The sequence below is a fragment of the Copadichromis virginalis genome, unplaced genomic scaffold (assembly GCF_057382275.1).
Source record: "Copadichromis virginalis isolate Kocher_CV1m ecotype Utaka unplaced genomic scaffold, C_Virginalis_male_GT1.1 unmapped_scaffold_1, whole genome shotgun sequence".
Taxonomy (NCBI): Eukaryota; Metazoa; Chordata; class Actinopteri; order Cichliformes; family Cichlidae; genus Copadichromis; species Copadichromis virginalis.
Window position 1 is genome coordinate 572,040 of NW_028188589.1, and position 21,818 is coordinate 593,857.

A 21,818-nucleotide genomic window follows, 5' to 3' on the forward strand; every position below is an offset into this window, starting at 1 on the left:
AGAGTTCAGGATTGTACATTTCACCCACATCATTACATTCAGCAGTAACCTTGAAAGAGCTGAACCTGCTACGTTTACTAGCAATTTTTTGACAGGTCACATCTCTTTTAAGTTTCTCTCTCAAATACAGAGCAAGAGTTTCTGCATCTACATCCAGGGCAAATATAGTGGCAAACACGCTCACCAATTTAGACCCTGTGGTATTTAGGCAGCAGAACAACTAAGAATAACAACTACAAATAATGTTTTTAGGTTTCTGTTGTACTGCAAGGTTCTGTACAGGAGAACCAAACCAAGAGCAAATATTACGTCTCATTTACACCTGAGCACGAAGAGCCATCAACATTTAGCAAATTGAATCATCTTTGTTTAGATGCAAGAAGAATCATATAGAAATGAAAAAGTAGAAATAGAAATCCAGAGCAAAGATATCCTCTAATTCAGCGTAGCACATGTGCAGCTGCTGCGATTCACGTAAGCATTCGGCTCGTCGCTGCTGCAGATTTTTCTCTCGCTGTTCTGGCTCACAGCGCTGCAAACACAAAAATAAATATCCCCAAAGGTGTGGAAGGGAGCTAATTAGTAAGAGTATTGTTACTCTCCGCAGGAGTCGTCCAGCAGTAGAAATCAGTCCAATAACAAGGTGTGTAACATCTAGCAGGGTGACAGAAAAACCCAGGGTAACTTCTAAGGACCTCAACGTCTCTCTCACATTGTGTTTTTTAAACATGCTTCCATTTGTCACTTCAGTCTTTACTCTGAAATACAGGAAGAGAAATCATGGCTGAAACAATTTCTCATGAAACCAGGGGTGTGGTCCAACAGTCAGTTTGGTGAGGAAGGTTCCTAACTGAGAGAAGTGACCCAGAAGTATCTGTGTAGCAGCCACAATGAATCCAGATCATGAGCTTTATTAACTGATCAAAGTCTCTTCTTTCATCTTCTGTATCATTCAGTTTGCATTGGTAATGCCCATTATTGTAATGCTTTTTTAAGACGAGCAAAACTTTATTTCACTTTGGGTTAGCTGGGATAAGTGATGGATGGAGGGAATTTTACTTCAGCCACAGAAATCCTAAACAGGAAGGAGGAGCAGAGTTACAGTGGATCACTATCCAGCAGGGAAACAAGGTTTATTTCAATTTCTTGGCCATGAGTGAGATTTACTGAGTGGGCAAATTAGGGAGATGACACCATCAGATCCCGAGCCCTCCATGTGTTAATCAAGAGACGGCTGCTGTGCTACATCCATAAATAATGAATAAATTAGGAGCTAAAGCTGAAAGGACAGTTTATTTGTACCATCTTCACGTGAACACATTCAAGAACATCACAGATGAAGAAACATTAAAAACTTCCACACTACATAAAGCAAGAAAAATAGTTTTTCTTTCAGGTGGTTTCAGAAAAACAGAAACATCAAACATCTCCAAGACTCTCTTTGAAAGAACTAAAATCCTTTGTTCTCATGGTCCAATCATGAGTGAACTCCCCGATGAAGCCTTGTGTGCTAAAACATGTCAGAGTTTTAAAGGTTAAACATGAGTTTCCAAAACGTTTTGCTGGAGAACAATGAACTATTTGACTGAGTTTCAATCATTTACAGACGAGCAAAACCAGGACAGAGAAAAAAGGACAAAACTGACTCAGTAAAACAACAGAAAAGAAGATCCCATGTAGATCTGTATTATGTAGAAGTTCAGCCCAGCAACCAGTTCAGTTCAACACAAGTTTAAATGATTCTATCTGAACTCTGTGGAGCCTGATCTCAAGCTTTTTGAGTCTGACCAGAGGAAACCAGAGGATCTTTCTGTGTCTTCAGATTCACTGTGATCCAGTGATGGGAGTGATTTCAGCCCTGAGTGATCGCGCTGATGTTTGCACAGAGCAGACAATGAGGTGAATGTTTGAGCACATTGGTAACAGTGAAACAGTTTATTAGTAACGTGGGATCGTTTGTGTGCAGAGTATGAACTGAGATTCCTGAAGCTCTTGTCACACTGGTCACAGCTGTAGTTTCCTTCCATGTGTCCACGTTCATGAATGTTACGACTACCTGACTGTGAGAAGCTTCTCTCACAGTGTCTGCACTTGTGTGGTTTCTCTCCTGTGTGGACTCGTTTGTGTGATTTAAGCTGACCTGCAGTGGTGAAGGATGACCCACACTGATCACAGAGGTGCTTTTTAACCCCACTGTGAATCAGTTCATGTTGTTTTAACTCACTTGTTGTGGTGAAGCTTCTCCCACATTCTTTGCAGTATTTCAGTTTGTCTCCAGTGTGTCTACGTTGATGTACTTTTAGGGTCTTTTGCTGACTGAAAGTTTTTCCACAGAGGTCACAATGAAAGTCTTTCCCACCACCACAGTGATGACAGGGTTGAGAACTGGATCCATCTGTGTCGCTCTGCTTCTAAACAAAGACACAAAGACAGTGTAAGTCAGTCCTTCAACATTTGTATCCTGAACGTCGCCTGAAATAAAGAGCATCTCTGCAGACGTCCAACTACATTTGACTGTTTCAGTTAACACACTCAGTTTACTGGGCTGCAATAACTACAATACTACCACCATAATACTACAGTAATACTAAAATTATAACTGAAAGGAAAATCTGAATAATCACTCAGAGCTGCTTTTCCATGCAGTAGAATTGCTAACATGCTAAGTTTAATGAGCAGAGTTGTTCCAAAAATGATCCAAGATGGCGCCGCGTATGGATGCCCTGGTGCTTCAGTGCGTTACTTTTGTTTTGTTTTTGTGCATTTCTTCTGTGTCTGGGCACTCCTCTGGATACTCTTACACCAGAGAAGAGCTCCTTAACTACAGGACTACAACGCCTGTGGATTTATTTCCAATATTTGTCGCATCTGCGGCAGATTTACTGCAGACTCTGATCAGGAAAGCGAGACGCCGAAAGAGAGGGAAGCGAGCCGGCGCACTCGTGCGTTTGAGGAGACTCGGACTGCGAACTGCTCTTCCTGGGATCTTCCTTTCCAATGTACGCTCACTCGGAAATAAGATAGACGAACTGGCCCTGATGAGAAGCATGAACAGAGACTTTGCCTCCTCCTGTGTCTTATGTTTTACGGAGTCGTGGCTCAGTGAGAACATCCCGGACTGCGCGCTTAAGCTGGAGGGCTTCCATCTGCTGCGCGCGGACCGGCAGGCCGCTCTCTCCGGTAAAACCAAAGGTGGAGGTGTCTGCTTCTACATCAATAGTGGCTGGTGCACAGATGTACAGTGATTGCTCAGCACTGCTCTCCCTCTCTGGAATACCTTTTTATTCACTGCAAACCGTTTTATTCTCCGTGGGAGTTTGCTTCATTCATCCTGGCCGCTGTTTACATCCCGCCAGACGCGGATGCGCAGGCAGCTCAGTGCGCACTCGCGGAGCAGATACTGCACATGGAGCGGACATTCCCGGACTCTCTCATCATTGCTCTTGGGGACTTTAACAAAGCCAATCTGAGCCATGAGCTTCCGAAATATAAGCAGTATATTAAATGCCCGACCAGAGAGGAGAGGACATTAGACCACTGTTACAGTACGATCAGCGGGGCCTATCGCGCGGTGCCCCGCGCTTCACTCGGACTTTCTGACCACGTCATGATCCACCTGATCCCCGCGTACAGACAGAGGCTGAAGCTCTCCAAACCTGTCGTGAGGACTAAAAAACTGTGGAGCAACGAGGCTGTGGAGGAGCTTCGCACGTGTTTGGAGTCTACAGACTGGGACACAATGAAGGCTGCTTCTAACAGCTTGGACGAGTTTACGGACACTGTCACCTCCTATATCCACTTCTGTGAGGACAGCATTGTGCCATCACGCACCAGGGTGAGTTATAACAATGACAAACCCTGGTTTACTCCTAAACTCAAAAAGCTGTGGCTGGAAAAGAGTAAGGCGTTCAGAAGCGGAGACAGGGACTGCTACAGAGAGGCCAAGTACAGGTTCACTAAAGAAGTGGACATTGCCAAACATCAGCACTCTGAGAAGATGCAGCAGCAGATCTCAGAGAATGACTCGGCCTCTGTGTGGAAAGGTTTTAGGAATATCACCAACTACAAGCCTAAAACCCCCCACTCCACTGATGACTTGCTCTTGGCCAACACCCTCAACGACTTCTACTGTCGTTTTGACGAGCCATCAGGCAGCCTTCACACCTCCAACGACCCCAACAATAGAGACACTTTGGACACTCATTCCCCCACCTCTCCCCCCTCCATAGAGCCATCACCACCTTCAAACTGTTCACCTACAACACCCCCCTCCTCACCCCACACAAAAGAGGATTTCACACCACCTCCTCCCACCACAACTCTTCATATTCATGAAGCAGATGTGAGGAAGCAGTTTAAGAGTCTGAATGCTCAAAAAGCTCCCGGCCCAGACGGCGTGTCTCCTGCCACCCTCAGACACTGTGCAAACGAGCTGGCCCCAGTGTTTTCTGGCATTTTCAACTTCTCACTGCAGGCATGTCATGTGCCTGCCTGCTTCAAGTCCTCTACCATAATCCCTGTCCCCAAGAAACCTAGGATCACTGGACTAAATGACTACAGACCCGTGGCTCTGACATCTGTGGTCATGAAGTCATTTGAGCGCCTGGTTCTCTCCTATCTCAAGACCCTAACGGCCCCCCTCTTGGACCCCCTGCAGTTTGCATATAGAGCCAACAGGTCTGTAGATGACGCCATCAACATGGCCCTACACTTCATCCTGCAGCATCTGGACTCCCCAGGAACCTACGCCAGGATCCTGTTTGTGGACTTCAGCTCTGCCTTCAACACCATCCTTCCAGACCATCTCCGAGGCAAGCTTTCCCAGATGAATGTGCCTGATCCCATCTGCCGGTGGATCACTGACTTCCTGACGGACAGGAAGCAGCATATGAGGCTGGGAAAGAATGTCTCGGACTCCCGGACCATCAGCACCGGCTCCCCTCAGGGCTGTGTTCTTTCTCCTCTGCTCTTCTCCCTGTACACCAACTGCTGCACCTCCACCCACCAGTCTGTCAAGCTAATCAAGTTTGCAGATGACACCACCGTTATTGGGCTCATCTCGGACGGGGATGAGTCTGCCTACAGGAGGGAGGTTGAACGTCTGGTGTCCTGGTGCAGCCACAACAACCTGGTGCTGAATGCCCAGAAGACAGTGGAGATTATTGTGGACTTCAGGAAGCACACAGCTCCACTCCCCCCCATCATCCTGACTGACACCCCCATCACCTCTGTGGACTCGTTCCGCTTCCTGGGTACCACCATCACCCAGGACCTGAAGTGGGAACCCACCATCACCTCCGTCATCAAGAAAGCCCAGCAGAGGATGTACTTCCTGAGGCAGCTGAAGAAATTCAACCTGCCAACACGGACGATGATGCAGTTCTACACTGCAATCATCGAGTCCATCCTCACCTCCTCCATCACCGTGTGGTACGCTGGAGCCACTATCAGGGACAAACAGAGACTGCAGCGTGTTGTGCGCTCTGCTGAGAAGGTGATTGGCTGCAGACTCCCATCTCTGCAGGACCTGTACACCTCCAGGACACTGCGGCGTGCAGCTCGGATCTCAGCTGACCCTTCTCACCCTGGACACAGTCTGTTTGACCTGCTCCCCTCAGGCAGGAGGCTCCGGTCCATTCGCACCAGAACCTCTCGCCACAAGAACAGTTTCTTCCCCTCTGCTGTTGGACACATGAACAATAACCATATGACTGTCCCCGCCACTAACACATGACCCTACGCTGTGTCACTGCATCATTCCATGTTTGGCACTGATCACCACCTGCACTCATGTATATATCTTTCTACGTAGCACTTTTAATTCTTATTCTTACTTTTATTTTTTCATGTCTATTTAAGTGCTATTTATGACACTATGCTTGCACTGAAGCACCGCAGCAATTTCCTAATGTTGTAAACCTGCTCAACATTTGGCAATAAACCCCATTCTGATTCTGATTCTGATCTGAAACAGTCAGGCTAAAATGACAAGATAACAATATAAATACATACCTCACAGTAGCTGCACTTGTAGAGTCTCTTTCTGGTGTGGATCTGTTGGTGTCGTCTCAGGTCACGTGGAGATTTGAAAGTCTTCTCACACAGGTTTATGATTTTTATGGACAAGTCCAGTTTTTCTGTAGAGCCTCTCAAGTTGGTGACAGCAGCAGTGGAAGTTCACGTGTAAACCAGAGCAGCAAATCAGGTCCAAATGTGTTGTTCACAGTGAGTGGGATCATCATTGGCTGCTATGTTAACCTCCTGCAGCAGGATGTCTTTGGTCAGAGAATGGATAGATCACTAAGTCATTGTTGAGTTTAGGGAGACAGTAGACAGTTGGAGGAGGTTCAGCCAGTTGACACACAGTAGATAAAATAACTGAAGGCAGGAGCAGACACCTGTATGACTTTCCACCTCTCACATAGATTATTTCCCTGGGCAGCGCCACAGGGCTGGTAGATGTAAACAAAGCTGGAGGAGAGGATTTATTCATCTGAGAAAAGTCACAGAGTTGTGTCTTGATGCTCAATCATCCAGGTACGTAAATCCCAAAAAGCTTGATTCTGTTCATCTGGATGTTTTCAGTGGGAGAAACGTTTCATCATCATCAGGTGACTTCTTCAGTCTCAGCTGACTGCAGGTTTCAATCTCATAAACAGGACATTTGTATGACTGAAACCAGCCCACTGAAGGAACAATGGGCTGGGAGGTCAGTTCATTGATCATTGGTACGCATATTGTCAGGACCATTGATCAATGGTTGTTGATCAATGGTCATGAGTCCAGTTCACAGAGAGCTGGGGAATGGCTGCAATCACAGCATGTAAGATGGTGACAGTTGTACCCTTAGGCCCCTCCTCCATTCAGAGATGGTCTTTCCTTTTCACATAAATGGCCTCCTTGACTCCGCCCTCAAACCAGCGTTCACATTTACTCAGGACCTTCTTGATGTGAAGTTCTTCTGCTTCGCTGGCTGCTGTGTCTGTGGGGATGGTGTTTGTTCTGTGTTGTAGTGTCCTGATGACGCCCAGTTTGTGCCCCAGTGGATGATGAGAGTCAAACCTTAAATACTGATCTGTATGCGTAAACAGAGTGAACCTTTAAGACCAGTTGTCTGTACGATCAACTCAGTCACCTGAAACATCTCCAAGTTTCTGGCTTTGATCATCAACCTGTTGGTAGTTCAGCTCTGAACACCAGTGAAATGTTTCTCCCACTGAAATCGCTGCATTCATATGAACAGCATCAACGTTTTGGGATCATGGAGTTGTGGACAAAGTCTCAGTTAATCAGATAAAGTCAAACCTATAATTGGTAAAGAGTTCGTGGATGATATGCCCCTTGATCGTAAAGAAGTGGATGTTGTGTGGACTAAAGTTCAGAGTGGTGGCTCATTCATAAAGTATTCTGTTCCAGCTGCTGGAGGACAACATCATCACTTTTGTGAAGAACGAGCTGAAGAAGATCCAGAAGGCTCTGAATCCAAATAAGCCCCAGTGCTTGGAGTTTCAGAGGGAGGATGATGAGCAGAGGAGAAACAGCAGAGAGGCATTTGTGAAGATCACAGTGGACTTCCTGAGGAGAATGAAGCAGGAGGAGCTGGCTGACCGTCTGCAGAGACGTAAGAGGATTTATCTAAAGATTTAAGCTGCTGGATAAATGAGACACTTGTGACACCAGTGTGTTCAGTCATTTCTCAGTGGGTCAGAAATTGTCATCAGCATTTTGTAAAATATGATTGTTAAAGTTGCATTTTTATTATTCAGAACTTCCAGCTGCTGTTTGTCATCGTAACCTTAAATCCACCCTGAAGAAGAAGTTCCAGTGTGTGTTTGAGGGCATCGCTAAAGCAGGAAACCCAACCCTCCTGAATCAGATCTACACAGAGCTCTACATCACAGAGGGAGGGACTGCAGAGGTCAATGATGAACATGAGGTCAGACAGATTGAAACAGCATCCAGGAAACCAGACAGACCAGAAACAACCATCAGACAAGAAGACATCTTTAAAGCCTCACCTGGAAGAGATGAACCAATCAGAACAGTGCTGACAAAGGGAGTGGCTGGCATTGGGAAAACAGTCTTAACACAGAAATACAGCCTGGACTGGGCTGAAGACAAAGCCAACCAGGACATCCAGTTCATATTTCCATTCACTTTCAGAGAGCTGAATGTGCTGAAAGAGGAAAAGTTCAGCTTGGTGGGACTTGTTCATCGCTTCTTTACTGAAACCAAAGAAGCAGGAATCTGCAGCTTTGAAGACTTCCAGGTTGTGTTCATCTTTGATGGTCTGGATGAGTGTCGACTTCCTCTGGACTTCCACAAAACTACAATCCTAACTGACCCTAGAAAGTCCACCTCAGTGGATGTGCTGCTGATAAACCTCATCAGGGGGAAACTGCTTCCCTCTGCTCGCCTCTGGATAACCACACGACCTGCAGCAGCCAATCAGATCCCTCCTGACTGTGTTGGCATGGTGACAGAGGTCAGAGGCTTCACTGACCCACAGAAGGAGGAGTACTTCAGGAAGAGATTCAGAGATGAGGAGCAGGCCAGCAGGATCATCTCCCACATCAAGACATCACGAAGCCTCCACATCATGTGTCACATCCCAGTCTTCTGCTGGATCACTGCTACAGTTCTGGAGGATGTGCTGGAAACCAGAGAGGGAGGACAGCTGCCCAACACCCTGACTGAGATGTACATCCACTTCCTGGTGGTTCAGGCCAAAGTGAAGAAGGTCAAGTATGATGGAGGAGCTGAGACAGATCCACACTGGAATAAAAAGAGCAGGAAGATGATGGAGTCTCTGGGAAAACTGGCTTTTGATCAGCTGCAGAAAGGAAACCTGATCTTCTATGAATCAGACCTGACAGAGTGTGGCATCGATATCAGAGCAGCCTCAGTGTACTCAGGAGTGTTCACACAGATCTTTAAAGAGGAGAGAGGACTGTACCAGGACAAGGTGTTCTGCTTCATCCATCTGAGTGTTCAGGAGTTTCTGGCTGCTCTTCATGTCCATCTGACCTTCATCAACTCTGGACTCAATCTGCTGGAACAACAACAAACAATCTCTACGTGGTCTAAACTATTTAACAAACTAAAACTTCAATGTCTCCACCAGAGTGCTGTGAACAAGGCCTTACAGAGTCCAAATGGACACCTGGACTTGTTCCTCCGCTTCCTCCTGGGTCTTTCACTGCAGACCAATCAGAGTCTCCTACGAGGTCTGCTGACACAGACAGGAAGTAGCTCACAGACCAATCAGGAAACAGTCCAGTACATCAAGGAGAAGCTCAGTGAGAATCTGTCTGCAGAGAAAAGCATCAATCTGATCCACTGTCTGAATGAACTGGATGATCGTTCTCTAGTGGAGGAGATCCAACAGTCCCTGAGATCAGGAAGTCTCTCCACAGGTGAACTGTCTCCTGCTCAGTGGTCAGCTCTGGTCTTCATCTTACTGTCATCAGAAGAAGATCTGGATGTGTTTGACCTGCAGAAATACTCTGCTTCAGAGGAGGCTCTTCTGAGAATGCTGCCAGTGGTCAAAGCCTCCAACAAAGCTCTGTAAGTACATATGTGATCATAGCTTTAGCTTTTAAATGTTTATTCTAGTTAACATAGATCAGGTGGAACAACTCAAATAAAATATCAAAAATATTAAGTGGTCATCGGTACTCAGTTTGTTCAATACTGAATACAATGGAGCACAAATTGTCCACGTTTCTGAAATATTTCTGGGTGTAACTGTCACCAAAGTGCAATTTAGACCTGGCCTGTGGTTGTTATCTAAGTGATAATCATCAATTCTACTAAAACAAATACAAAATTAAGAAATTTGACACATTCTGTTGATATCAAAAGCACACTGAACAATTCAGTGTTGTTTTACTGCTGTTCTCTCTTCACTTCTTCTCCTCTGATTCTCTCCACATGTTGCTCTGCATCAGTGCTCAGTTTCCTGACAAAACAAGATGAAATATTGCTAAATATAATAGTATCTCATTACACTTCAACATAAGTGTTTTATTTTTGTAATTGTTTATCTGTTATTTTTCAGACTGAGTCACTGTGACCTGTCAGAGAGAAGCTGTGAAGCTCTGGCCTCAGGTCTCAGCTCTCAGACCTCTAATCTGAGACAGCTGGACCTGAGTAACATCAACCTGAAGGATTCAGGCGTGAAGCTTCTGTCTGAAGGACTGAAGAGTCCACACTGTACACTGGAAACTCTCAGGTGAGATCAAGCATTTTTCTTTCATCAACTGACAGAATTAGCAGATTAATAATAAGGCAGTCCTCTAATAAGAGGAGAAGTGGAGGTGTTTTGAAGGGCAACGTACTCTTATGTTAACAAGACAGGAAGTAGTTCCTGGGAACTGCTTCCTTTGTTATTGTCTAAGTAGAAACATGATGGTGAAACAGTGATGAGTTTGCAGAGGTGGATCCACACAACACAACAATGCTGTTGCGTGCTGAAAGCAGACTTCTCACAGATTCTGAGGCTGCAGGTTTCATCACTGTCCAACCAAAATTCACTGAACCAGCAGTAAATGAACGTCCAAAACGACGCTTCATGTTTAAAAAACAGATGATCAGGGGGATTTGTGTTTACATCTTTTTTGTGTGATCTGTTCACCTGCTGTTTCAGCTGTTTGGTGGTTGTTGAGATGGTTTTGTGACCTTTTAGCTGAGATTCTGACGTTTCTGTAGATACCACACATGTCTAATTACTTTGTACAGCATGAATGGCCATAACGAGGTTTTTAACAGTAAGAAAAGTTGTAAAACGTAAGAAAATATAGTTAAAAGTCCAAAACCTTCTACGTCTGGTGGCTTGTGGTAAGGAGCAGATCAAACGAGTAAAGAATTACGTTATAATTATAAATGGCTTCAACAGCACATTCAGGTCTGTGAGACTCATTCAGACACTGAGCCGTGGCTCTGTGCTACATGCACATATTTCTGCATCTCTGCCATTCAGACACACTTATATAATATATATATATATAGTTTATTTTATGTAGTATTCAATACTGAACTGTACATTTAGTCTTTTTAAAGGCAGCAAGTTGTATTCAGTGTTTTCATAAAAGCCTTATTTCTATCCATTTACTGCTATTAGGAAGAACACGTGAGGTTTAAGACCTGGACCAGTTTGAAACCTTTTGTCCTCCACAGTGGAAAATGGGTGGAAATAAAAATGGGTCTCACTTTAGCCAGCTCCTAATTTTATCAGTTCTACTCTCAGCGTCTCCTGTATATCTCCTGTATAAATGTTGCACTCAGCTTTGTGGTCTCCAATATCACTGAAATGCAGCCAGATGCTGCTCATTTTGCCTTTTCACTCTTTCCTGACACGCTTGCATTTCAATACAGCTCCCATTTCTCTGTGTACTGGTCTCTACCACTACCCTTGCTGTCTATGGGACATGTCTTCTTTCACATAATGGTATGATCCCAGTCTGTCTCTTAAAGTGTTTGGCCACATGGTTTGCTCATCAGAATAAAACCTCAGCCGTGCTCACATTGATTATCAGCAAGCCTGAAAATTCATCAATATTTGACATATGAAATTATCTCAAGGGCTGGATTTGGCCCACGGGCCATATGTTTGACACCCCTGGTTTACACAGTTTGGTATTCAATGTACAAGTGAGCTAGCTCTCAGCTAACTAGCAGACAAGCTAACTGCTGGGACTGCGTCTTTCTAACAAGAGCGTCAGACACTCAGACTGGTTTCCTTTGTGGATGATGATGTGTTCTCACACTGATCCTTCATGCTGATGCTGCCATCCACCCACTGCTCCTGGATTCATCATCTCCATCAGCCCTCACAATACTCCACCTTCATCAGCTTCATGTTCAGCAGCCTGGATGGACAGTAATTCTTTCCATGGGTTATGGTGGGACATTGAGAGCTGAAGTCAAACAGCAGTGAGAATGAAAGACTGATTCATTTCTATTTAGTCTTGTGATGTGCAGCTTTGTTCAGAGCATTAAGGCCCAGCAAAGATTACTGAGGTCATAGAGTCCTGATGAAACCTGTGTGCTTATAGAAACTGAGACCAGATGAACCAGAATAGAAGGACATTAAAATGAAGTGTCAGCTACACAAAGGCAAAGCTATTCAGTTGTTGCTGTGAGTTATTTAAATGGAGGATGGAGTCAGACTTTAAGCTGCTGGACTCAGTCACTATATCCTGTTGTCCTCATAGAACCTGGACACACAGACTCACCTGTGACACAGTGACACACAGTGTGGGCTACACACACATTAGAAAGTGGATCAGTCACACTTGTGCAATCATTTGTTGTGCTGGGAAACCATGAACACTTTGAATCACATTAATGGCTTTGTTACAGCAACATTCAATCATGAGTTCAAAAGTAGTGCATCGTGTACTTATTTTAATAGTACTGCAGTATGAGAAGTGCAACATTCAGTGTGCAGAAACAGATCAGGTGCTTTCTAACAGCAGTGTTCCCTTTAACACAGCAGCAGTTCAAATATTTCTGTCAGTCTGAGCTGAAACATGAATCTAATCAAATATCAAATCAAAGTTCTTTGCCTCTGCCAGGACGTTAACATTTGATCTAGTTTTTTACAAAGTTCCCTCAGCGTCCAGAGCCACCAACATACCTTTGATCAACAGCAAGTGAACATTTATAAATGTGTGTTTGCAGAACAGGAAGCAGCAGAACTATTGTTCTGTTATCAGGCAGCAGCACAAATGCTCATCAGCTCATTTACTGTGCAGGACTTTGAGTGTGTGAAGTGTGTGTTTGTGCTGGATTTCCTTTGGAGAATCTCAGTCAGAAACCAGACAAAGAAAAACTCTTTCAACAGTCCAGGTTGAGTTGACAACATGAACTGCATTTATCTTCCTCTGACTGACATGTTCTTCCTCCTCTGCACCGAGCCAGCTGCTAAGACTCACAAGCTCATTGACATTTTCTGATGATAAAGAAACTCTCTTCTTCTGCACAATATGAGCAGCAACAGAGAAGAAGCTTTCACAGGTACAGATGTTGCAGCTGTGGCCAAGTACATGTGCTGCATGTTGGAGCAGCACTCTAATGGACAGGCCTCTGTACTGATGGTGGGCTCTGCTCTGTATCCACCACACTGTTCTCAGCTGAGTCTTCCTCCTGTTCACACTCTGATGAAGCACCAACAGGGCCAACTTCTTCTCTGGTGGCTCGGATGTTGTTGCTTCCACAGGTTTCCCTCCAACAACCCTCTGTTCCTGCAGTGAGTTCAGTAAGATCTGGGTAAACACTTGAGCTCCTTGAATCTGGCTCCAGCAGCAGTTTTCACATATACAATGTTGGCATTTTGCTTGCGTGTCTCCAGGTCTGTTCTGAATGTAGACTTGAATTTGACCACGTAGGCGGGGTCATCATCTGAGCTCTCCATCACCTGAGAGAGATGACAAAACACAGAATCACAGAGCATGAAACCAACGTTTCTCCTCCCAGAAGTTCAGTCACAGACCTGCAACAGAAACAAGAAGATTCAAATGACGCAGAGCTTTCATTTACTTATATCCACAAACATGTCCTCTACATATTCATGCTGTATTTACACACACATACAGAGGCTGTTTGTCTCTCACACACCGACAGGACACTGAGAAATACATCATGTTTAATAGCAGCTCATGTGTTACATCTGTAACAGCTGGTTCACGTTGTAACGCCGTGGCTTTCGTAGTCTCTCCTTTTTCTACAGCTCATGTGTTCTTCTTGTGACGCTGCGTCTTGAGGCTCATACATGCCGTCATTTGTTGATCCTAAGAACGTTCCTCAGACCGACTTCTTCAACAACAGATAACTTTAGTTGTATCAACACTGCCTCCTGGAACAGTTTAAAATGAACATGTCAAAGATCTGTACCTGTCTCCATGTTTCTGTCCCCGCCCCTTTCTTTCTGTCCTGGGTCATATGAGCGCTGCAGTAGTATTAGGCCCACCCTCAATGCTCCCATTGGCTGAGATGCATAATGACGCCCATTTCAAGCCAGCACTGATCAACATCCCTCCTGTGACCCATGGCTTTTATATTCAGAGCCAGTGAGCACTTTCACAATAATCATGATTTTAAAAACTGTGATTAAAATAATTGCTGACATTAATCAATTAATGAGTTAACCAGATTATAACAGGTTAAGTTGCCCTAATAATTAGACTTTGGTGACAAACTGATGTGATCTCCATGTTTCCTTTGTTGGACTGTGGGCGAGTGTCAGAACTGAATGTACTGAGTAACATGTGGAGTTTAAATATGTGTCAGTTCCAGTTTTAGAGCTCTAAAGTGCAGCTATCATGTTAGGAATATGTTAGGAATAGACAGGAACACTGAGCACACTGAGGTCAAATCTTTATTTATCCAGTTCATCTGTAGGCTGAGCTCAGTCCATCCATTTAGTGAAATGATGTTTAAAGGTCTCCTTGTTCTGTGAGCGTGCACAGATCCTGAAGCAGAAAGCCTGGGTTAACAGAGAAATGATCATCACTGTGATGATGCTCATCATCTCTGACTGGGATTTGAGGTTTTGTCAAAGCAGCAAAGAAAGCCTGGCTATGTTGGACTGGGTGTGGAAGCAGCTCCCAGTTTGAGTTCAGGAGACAGACACCCTCTCTACTTTGAAGATCAGCTTCAAACTTTCCTTTTTGATAAAACTTATAGTTAGAGCTGGATCAGGTGACCCTGAACCATCACTTAGTTATGCTGCTATAGAGATGGATAACAGATGGATTGTTGTTTTGTGTGTCTGCAGTCTGTCAGGCTGTCTGATCACAGAGGAAGGCTGTACTTCTCTGGCCTCAGCTCTGACCTCCAACCCCTCCCATCTGAGAGAGCTGGACCTGAGCTACAATCATCCAGGTCCCTCAGGAATGAAGCTTCTGTCGGCTGGACTGAAGGATCCAGGCTGGAGACTGGACACTCTCAGGTATGGAGAGAATGTCTGATATAGGAGGAAGAGCTGGAATCATTTCCTGTGTCTTTCACTCACTTCCTGTTTGTTTCCTGCAGATGAGACATGAACAATCACACATGCAGGAATATTTTCAGGGACAGACACACTAGTCTAGCTGGATAGTACATGGATATTTATGTAGGGGGTCTTCAAGGAGTCTGTTTGCAGGAACATTAATGATAACTGATAAGTCATGTTGAGAGTTTCATTAAAAGTAGACTTACAGTTAGGTAATATTTGGACAGAGACAACATTTTGTAACTTTAGATACAAGTATCAGCCATGTGTGTGTTTCCCATGCTGTATGTCCACAGTCACAGTGACAGTCAGTGACACTGACAGAAGGATGAAACAAGGCTGTGAATCATTTCAGTCTGTGTGTGTGACAAAGAGGCAGACAGGAGCAGCTAACATTTGGAAATGGAAGCTTACTGGAAACACTACATTCACGGCTGAATTCACAATAGATTTGTTCTCAAGTGCACATTTAGCAGCTAATGCTAATACTGTTTTCCCTTTGCTTTCTACAGCAGCTATTGCTAAGTAGGCCACTTTGCTCCGCTAAGGATTTGTGTGACCATGATGGAGACTCTGATAAGCTAATGCTGCTAAGCTAATGCTGTTTATGGGCCCTGTTAGAATCAATATTTCATTCTCATTCTGTTGTTTGAGAACAATATTAACGTTTCACATCATTATAACACAAGAGAAAAGGGTATTGGCATTAGCTACTAGTGCTTATTCACCTCAAATTACCTTTAGCTGCTAATGGCAGCCTACTTAGCATTAACTCCTCACTAATATAATGCTAATTTACATCAAATTAGCATTAACTGCTCATATTGTTATAAGGAAAGAGAAAACGGTATTAGCATTTGCTGCTAATAATTATTCACCCCTAATTAGAATAAGCCGCTAAAAGCAGCCAACTTAGCATTAATTCCTCACGTTGTTGTTACCGAACGGAAAAGAGTATTAGTATTAGCTACTATCATTTTTAATAAGTAAGAGAAAACAGTATTAGCAGTAGCGCATAATGCTAATTCACGTCAACGCAGTATTAGTTAATAATGGCAGCCTACTTAGCATTAACTGCTCACTAATATAATGCTAATTCGCATCAAATTAGCATTAGCTGCTCAAGTTGTTATAAGGAAAAAGAGAAAATGGTATTAGTATTAGCTGCTAATAATTATTCACCCCTAATTAGAGTTAGCCCCTAATGGCAGTCTACTTAGCATTAACTCCTGACATTGTTATAATGCAGGGGAAAAGAGTTACCATTATCGGATAATGCTAATTCTCATCAAATTAGCATTAGTTAATAACGGTAGACTTCATATCATTAGCTGCTGTCATTCTTACAAAGCAAACAGTATGAGCATTAGCTGTTAATCCTTTTTCATCTAAAATTAGAATTAGCCACTAATGGCGTATTGTTAAAAAGTAAGAAAAAACATTGTTAGCATAAGCGGATAATGCTAATTCATCTCAAATTAGTATTAGCTAATAATGGCACCTGCTTAGCATTAGCTGGTCACATTGTTATAAGGCAAGAAAATATGGTATTAGCATTAGCTGCCAATTTCTATTTACCTAAAATTAGCATTAGCCACTAATGGTAGCCTATAGCAAAAACTTCTTAATGCTAAATGAAGTTAATTAATGCTAAGTAGGTTTAACTGAAATTAAAGTAGTGTTAGCATTAGCTGCTGATATTGTTAAAAGGTAAGATAAAACATTGCTAGCAGCAGCGGATAATGCTAACACACATAATAATTGGCATTACCTAATAATGGCAGCCTTCTTAGCATTAGCTGCTCATATTGTTATAATGCAAGGGAAAAGAGTTGGCAAAAACAGTGTTAGCATTAGTGGATAATGCTAATTCACCTAAATTAGCATTAGCTAATAATGGCTACGTACTTAGCATTACCTACTAATATTGATATAAAGCAAGAAAATATGGTATTAGCATTAGCTTCTAATGCTTTCTCATCTAAAATTAGAATTAGCCACTAATGGCATCCTATTTAGCATTAACTCTTCACATCGCAAGGTAAAAATTAGAATTCAATAAAAAAAAAAAGTGTTCACATTAGCTACTTGTATTGTTAAAAAGTAAGAAAAAACATTGTTAGCATAAGGGGATAATGCTAATTCACCTCAAATTAGTATTAGCTAATAACGGCAACCTACATAGCATTAGCTGGTCACATTGTTATAAAGCAAGAAAATATGGTATTAGCATTATCTGCCAATTCCTATTCACCTAAAATTAGCATTACCTGCTAATGGCAGTCTACTTAGCATTAACTCCTCACTAATGTGATGCTAATTCACATTAAATTAGCTTTAGCATTAGCTGCTAGCATCAGCCTACCTAGCACTAGCTGCTCACATTGTTAAAAGGGAAGAGAATACGATATTAGCATTAGCTGGTAATATTTATTCACCCCTAATTAGAATTAGCCACTAATGGCAGCATACTTAGCGTTAACTCCTCACATCGTTGTAATGCAAATGAGGCTAACTTGCATTAAATTAGACTGCTGTTATTAGCTAATGCTATTTAGCAGTAGCTGCTCACATTGTTATAAAGCAAAGGAAAACGATATGAGCATTAGGTTCTAATGCGTATTTGCCTTAAATTAGACGTAGGTGCTAATGGCAGCCTACTTAGCATTAGCAGCTCAGATGTTATAATGCTAGGAAAAAGAGTGTTAGCATTAGCCGTTCACATTGTTATAAAGTTAAGGGAAATAGTGTTAGCATTAGCTACTCACATTTTTAAAAAGAGTAAGTGTTAGCATTAGTGCATAATGCTAATTCATGTCAAATTAGCATTAGTTAATAACGGCAGCCTATTTAGCATTAGCAGATAATGTTGACCTTGGCCCACTGGAAAAGTTCAGAACTAAAGATTTAGGAGTGTTTCTCGATAGCTCTTTCTCATTTGAGAAACAAATGAATTCTGTTATTAAAACCAGCTGTAAGGTTTATATTGTTGATTGTCATTTATGCTTAGAAATATTTACTCATATATGCTTAGAGTTGTATAATCGATTGCATAATGATAGAGGTTTGATCCTTAGTAGTCTGTAAAGACTCTGTGTGCCTTCCAGAGTGCTCTGGCATGCACACACCACTTGGGGCCATGAGAGAGGTCGTACCCTCTCTTACTGATTTATGGTGTAGGACAGGGGTCTCAAACTCAATTTAGCTGGGGGCCGCTGCAGGCAGAGTCTGGGTGAGGCTGGGCCGCATTAGGTTTTCCACAAGAAAGGCATGGTTAAAAAATTCCAATCTTCTCAAATCTCTTTATTTTTATTTTTTAACACAAAATATGAAAAATGAATAAACAAATTAAGAATTAATAAGAAAAAAAATCAATCTGTAATACATAAATAAAATAATAATAAGATATTTTTAGTCAGTGAACTTGTGTGTTTCTTTCAGTCTTCTATATCTGCTGTATTTAGATTGAAATGTCTGTATTAACAGTTCTATAACCTTCTTCTGAACATGAATGGAACACTGTAGAAAATGAACTGTTCTTCTGAACATGGTTTCTCTTGCCTACTCCTTGCTGCTAGAGACCTGGCAGCGTTTCCTCTCGCATAGCCGAGCCAGATTTGGCCTGAGGGAGGAAGCAGTTGCGACCCTCAGTATGTCTTGAAGATGATCATCCGTAAGTCTGGACCTGTACTTGGACTTATTGAAGTTCAAAGTGGAGAAGAGCTTTTGGCACAAGTATGTGCTACCAAAAAGGCACATGGTCCACTTGAACATTCGGGAAAGCTGAGGGAAACTAGGGCTCAAGTCTCTCAAAAATTGTCCAAGCTTGTCTGCTTTTCCACTCACCTCCCTGAACTTTGCTTTGAGTTCAGAGTTGCACTGCAGCTCAATGAGCTCCATTTGAAGCACAGAAGGGGCATCTTGCACATCAAAGGAGACGGGGTCCGCAAAAATGTGAAAGGTGGCTCTGTGTGTCTTGAAGTCAGCAAATCTGTGATCAAATTCCTCCTGTAGCCTCAAAATGACATCAACATACTCGTCAGCACTGAATGGTGTGCCTGCATCCACGAGTGCCTTGCATGCTGGGAAATGGCAAAGGTTTGTCTGAGAGAGCTGAGCTTTCCAGAGCGCCAGTTTTGTGGAGAATGCTCTCACGTTGTCATAGGCAGCACTGACAAGTTGCCCCTGGCCTTGTAACGTCTTGTTCAGTACATTAAGCTCATGTGTCATATCAACAAGAAAAGCTGAGTCCATGAGCCATTTGGGATCAGTTAGCACAGGAACACTAACTCCATCCTTCTCCATGAAGGCTTCACTTCTGCTCTCAACTCAAAAAGTCTCTTTAATACATTTCCCCTGCTGAGCCAACGTACCTCAGTGAAGTCGAGCACATCCCCATATTCTGACTCCATTTCCTCTAAAAAAGCACAGAACCTTCGGTGCTTTAAGCCCCTGGATCTGATTTGGTTGATGCATTTCACAACAATAGACATCACATTGTCAAACTTCAGGCATTTGCTGCAAAGGACCTGCTGATGGATGATGCAGTGCAGAGCAATGGCCTCCTCCACGCCTTCCTCTTCCAGTTTGTTTTGTGCCACCAGTCCATGTTTCCTCCCTGTCATTGATGGCGCTCCATCTGTTGTTATTCCAACAAACCTCTTCCATGGCAAACCAACATTCTCAATGGCATCACACAGCTTGTAAATATCTGCTGAGCGGTGGTCTGGCCATGCATTGGAATTACTGTGAGCAGCTCCTCCATCACTTCAAAACTGTCATCAACACCACGGACATACATTGGGAGCTGGGCAGTGTCGGTGATGTCTGTGGTCTCATCAAGAGCGACTGAGTATACACTGAAACATTTGGCTTTCTCACACAGTTGGTCATAAATGTCACTTGACAGGTCAGAAATGCGATCTGCTGCGGTGTTGGCAGAAAGGCTGATGTTGCTAAACTGACCTTTCTTTCCCGGACAGACTATATTTGCAGCCTGCAATATGCACTTTTAGACAAATGCACCTTCTGTGAATGGCTTCCCTGCTTTAGCAATCATCTCACTAACCACGTGGCTCCGACTGCTGCATTATTCTCTTTGGTTGCTTTCTTGGAGAAATCTTGCTGCCTCAGTAGATCTGTTTTAAGACTGGCAACCCGGTTCGCTCTCTCGTCTCCCTGGTATTCTGCATCCACCTCAGCATGTCTAGTTGTGTAATGACTAGAGATGGACCGATCCGATATTACGTATCGGTATCGGTCCGATACTGACCTAAATTACTGGATCGGATATCGGAGAAAAATAAAAAATGTAATCCGATCCATTAAATATCACGAAAGCACCTCACAAAACTTGCAACACACCGTAACTCACCTCAGGTTAGCACGTCGGAGCAGTATGCATCACGTGATAGAGCGGCTGTGGCATGCGGGACCTGTCGGTGGTCTGGATAGCATGTGGAGCTTCGCTAGCAACCCGGCATTTCATCTCCGACAAAGTTATCCCGAGAGAAGTAAAGCAAGTGTGTAAGTCCATCTCTGAATGTTTGTAAAGCATTCCTGCGTTAAGCTTAACAAACGATATATGGAGCGACTGCCTCTTCTTGCTGCTACTTCAATCATGAAACTGCTTAACGATCAGCTGATCGGCTTTTCTGTCGCGAGTCCGTGTCTCTAGTTTGCTTTTGGCCCACTTTGCACCAGAAAGAGGAAACCAGCGGCTGAACAACAGCAGCACTTTAAGCTTGATCAGCTGTTGTTAGAATTTATTTAATATTACTTTCTACACCAGGATCTTTTTCTACGTAGCTGACGCTGGTAACTGTGCAGGGGCGGATCTAGCAAAGTTTAGCCAGGGGGGCCGATAGGGCATTAACAGGGAAAAGGGGCACAAAGACATACTTTTCTTTCTTATTCTCATTTAAAATGTCTCGCTTTTAATAAATAATTATCTGACACCCAAAGTTTTAATTTGATGCAAAATGAATAGAAGTCAATTACTGTATATAGTGACTATTAAGTCTAATATATATACCCTAGTAAGCTATAGTACTTTTTACTTTGGGAAGGTACCATCTGTGCAGTCTGCAATTTTGTTGAAGAAAGATGTTGAATCTATTTAATATTTCTTGAAAAATAATTGATTTCTGTGCATTTTTTTTTCACACTGCATCAAATTAAGGTTGATTACGTTGATTAAGCATCATGAGGTGGAGCGTGAGGGGTGGTTCCCTATTTTTTATTTATTTATTTTTGTTGTTGCTGGGAGTTGGAACCCTATTAGTTAGGTTGCTTAATATTTATGCTAAGTACTCTTTAAAATACCAGAATAGGGAGGATGGTGTAGGTTTAAGTTTATTAGATTGATCAGTATTGCTGTACTATGAAATATTTTTTTTTGCATACAGGTATAACAGAATAGCTTTAGTGTAGTTGTTGTTTTAAACTTGAGTATGAACTTATACAAAATGCAGCAAGATATTTAAAAAACAGTTTTGTTGATTAAAAAAACACTATATCGGATTCATATCGGTATCGGCAGATATCCAAATTTATGATATCGGTATCGGACATAAAAAAGTGGTATCGTGCCATCTCTAGTAATGACGTTTCAAATTGTATTCCTTGTGCAGCGCAACTTTCTCTGTGCAAATAAGACAGGTCGGGGTGCCCCTGTGCTCAACAAAGAAATATTGCATTTCCCACTTTTCCTGAAATTGTCGGTGTTCATCACCAACCTTTCTCTTCACCGCAGGCTTTGAAAAAGACATGTTTGGGGCTATGTGACATTTATAATTCTACTTGGTGTCACTGTCGCATT

General features: G+C 42.9%; 2 protein-coding genes across 2 annotated transcripts in view; both read left to right on the forward strand.

The window, feature by feature from the left end:
- The window catches only part of LOC146679443 (protein NLRC3-like), a 98,739-nt gene that overhangs the window by 34,050 nt on the left and 42,871 nt on the right, over positions 1 to 21,818 (forward strand). The window lies entirely within an intron of this gene.
- Positions 7,402 to 9,571, forward strand: LOC146679445 (protein NLRC3-like; the record flags this gene model as incomplete). Its single annotated transcript, XM_085450206.1, has 2 exons — positions 7,402 to 7,621; positions 7,767 to 9,571. Coding segments are annotated over 2 exons (2,025 nt in total), but the record flags the coding sequence as incomplete, so codon positions are not given.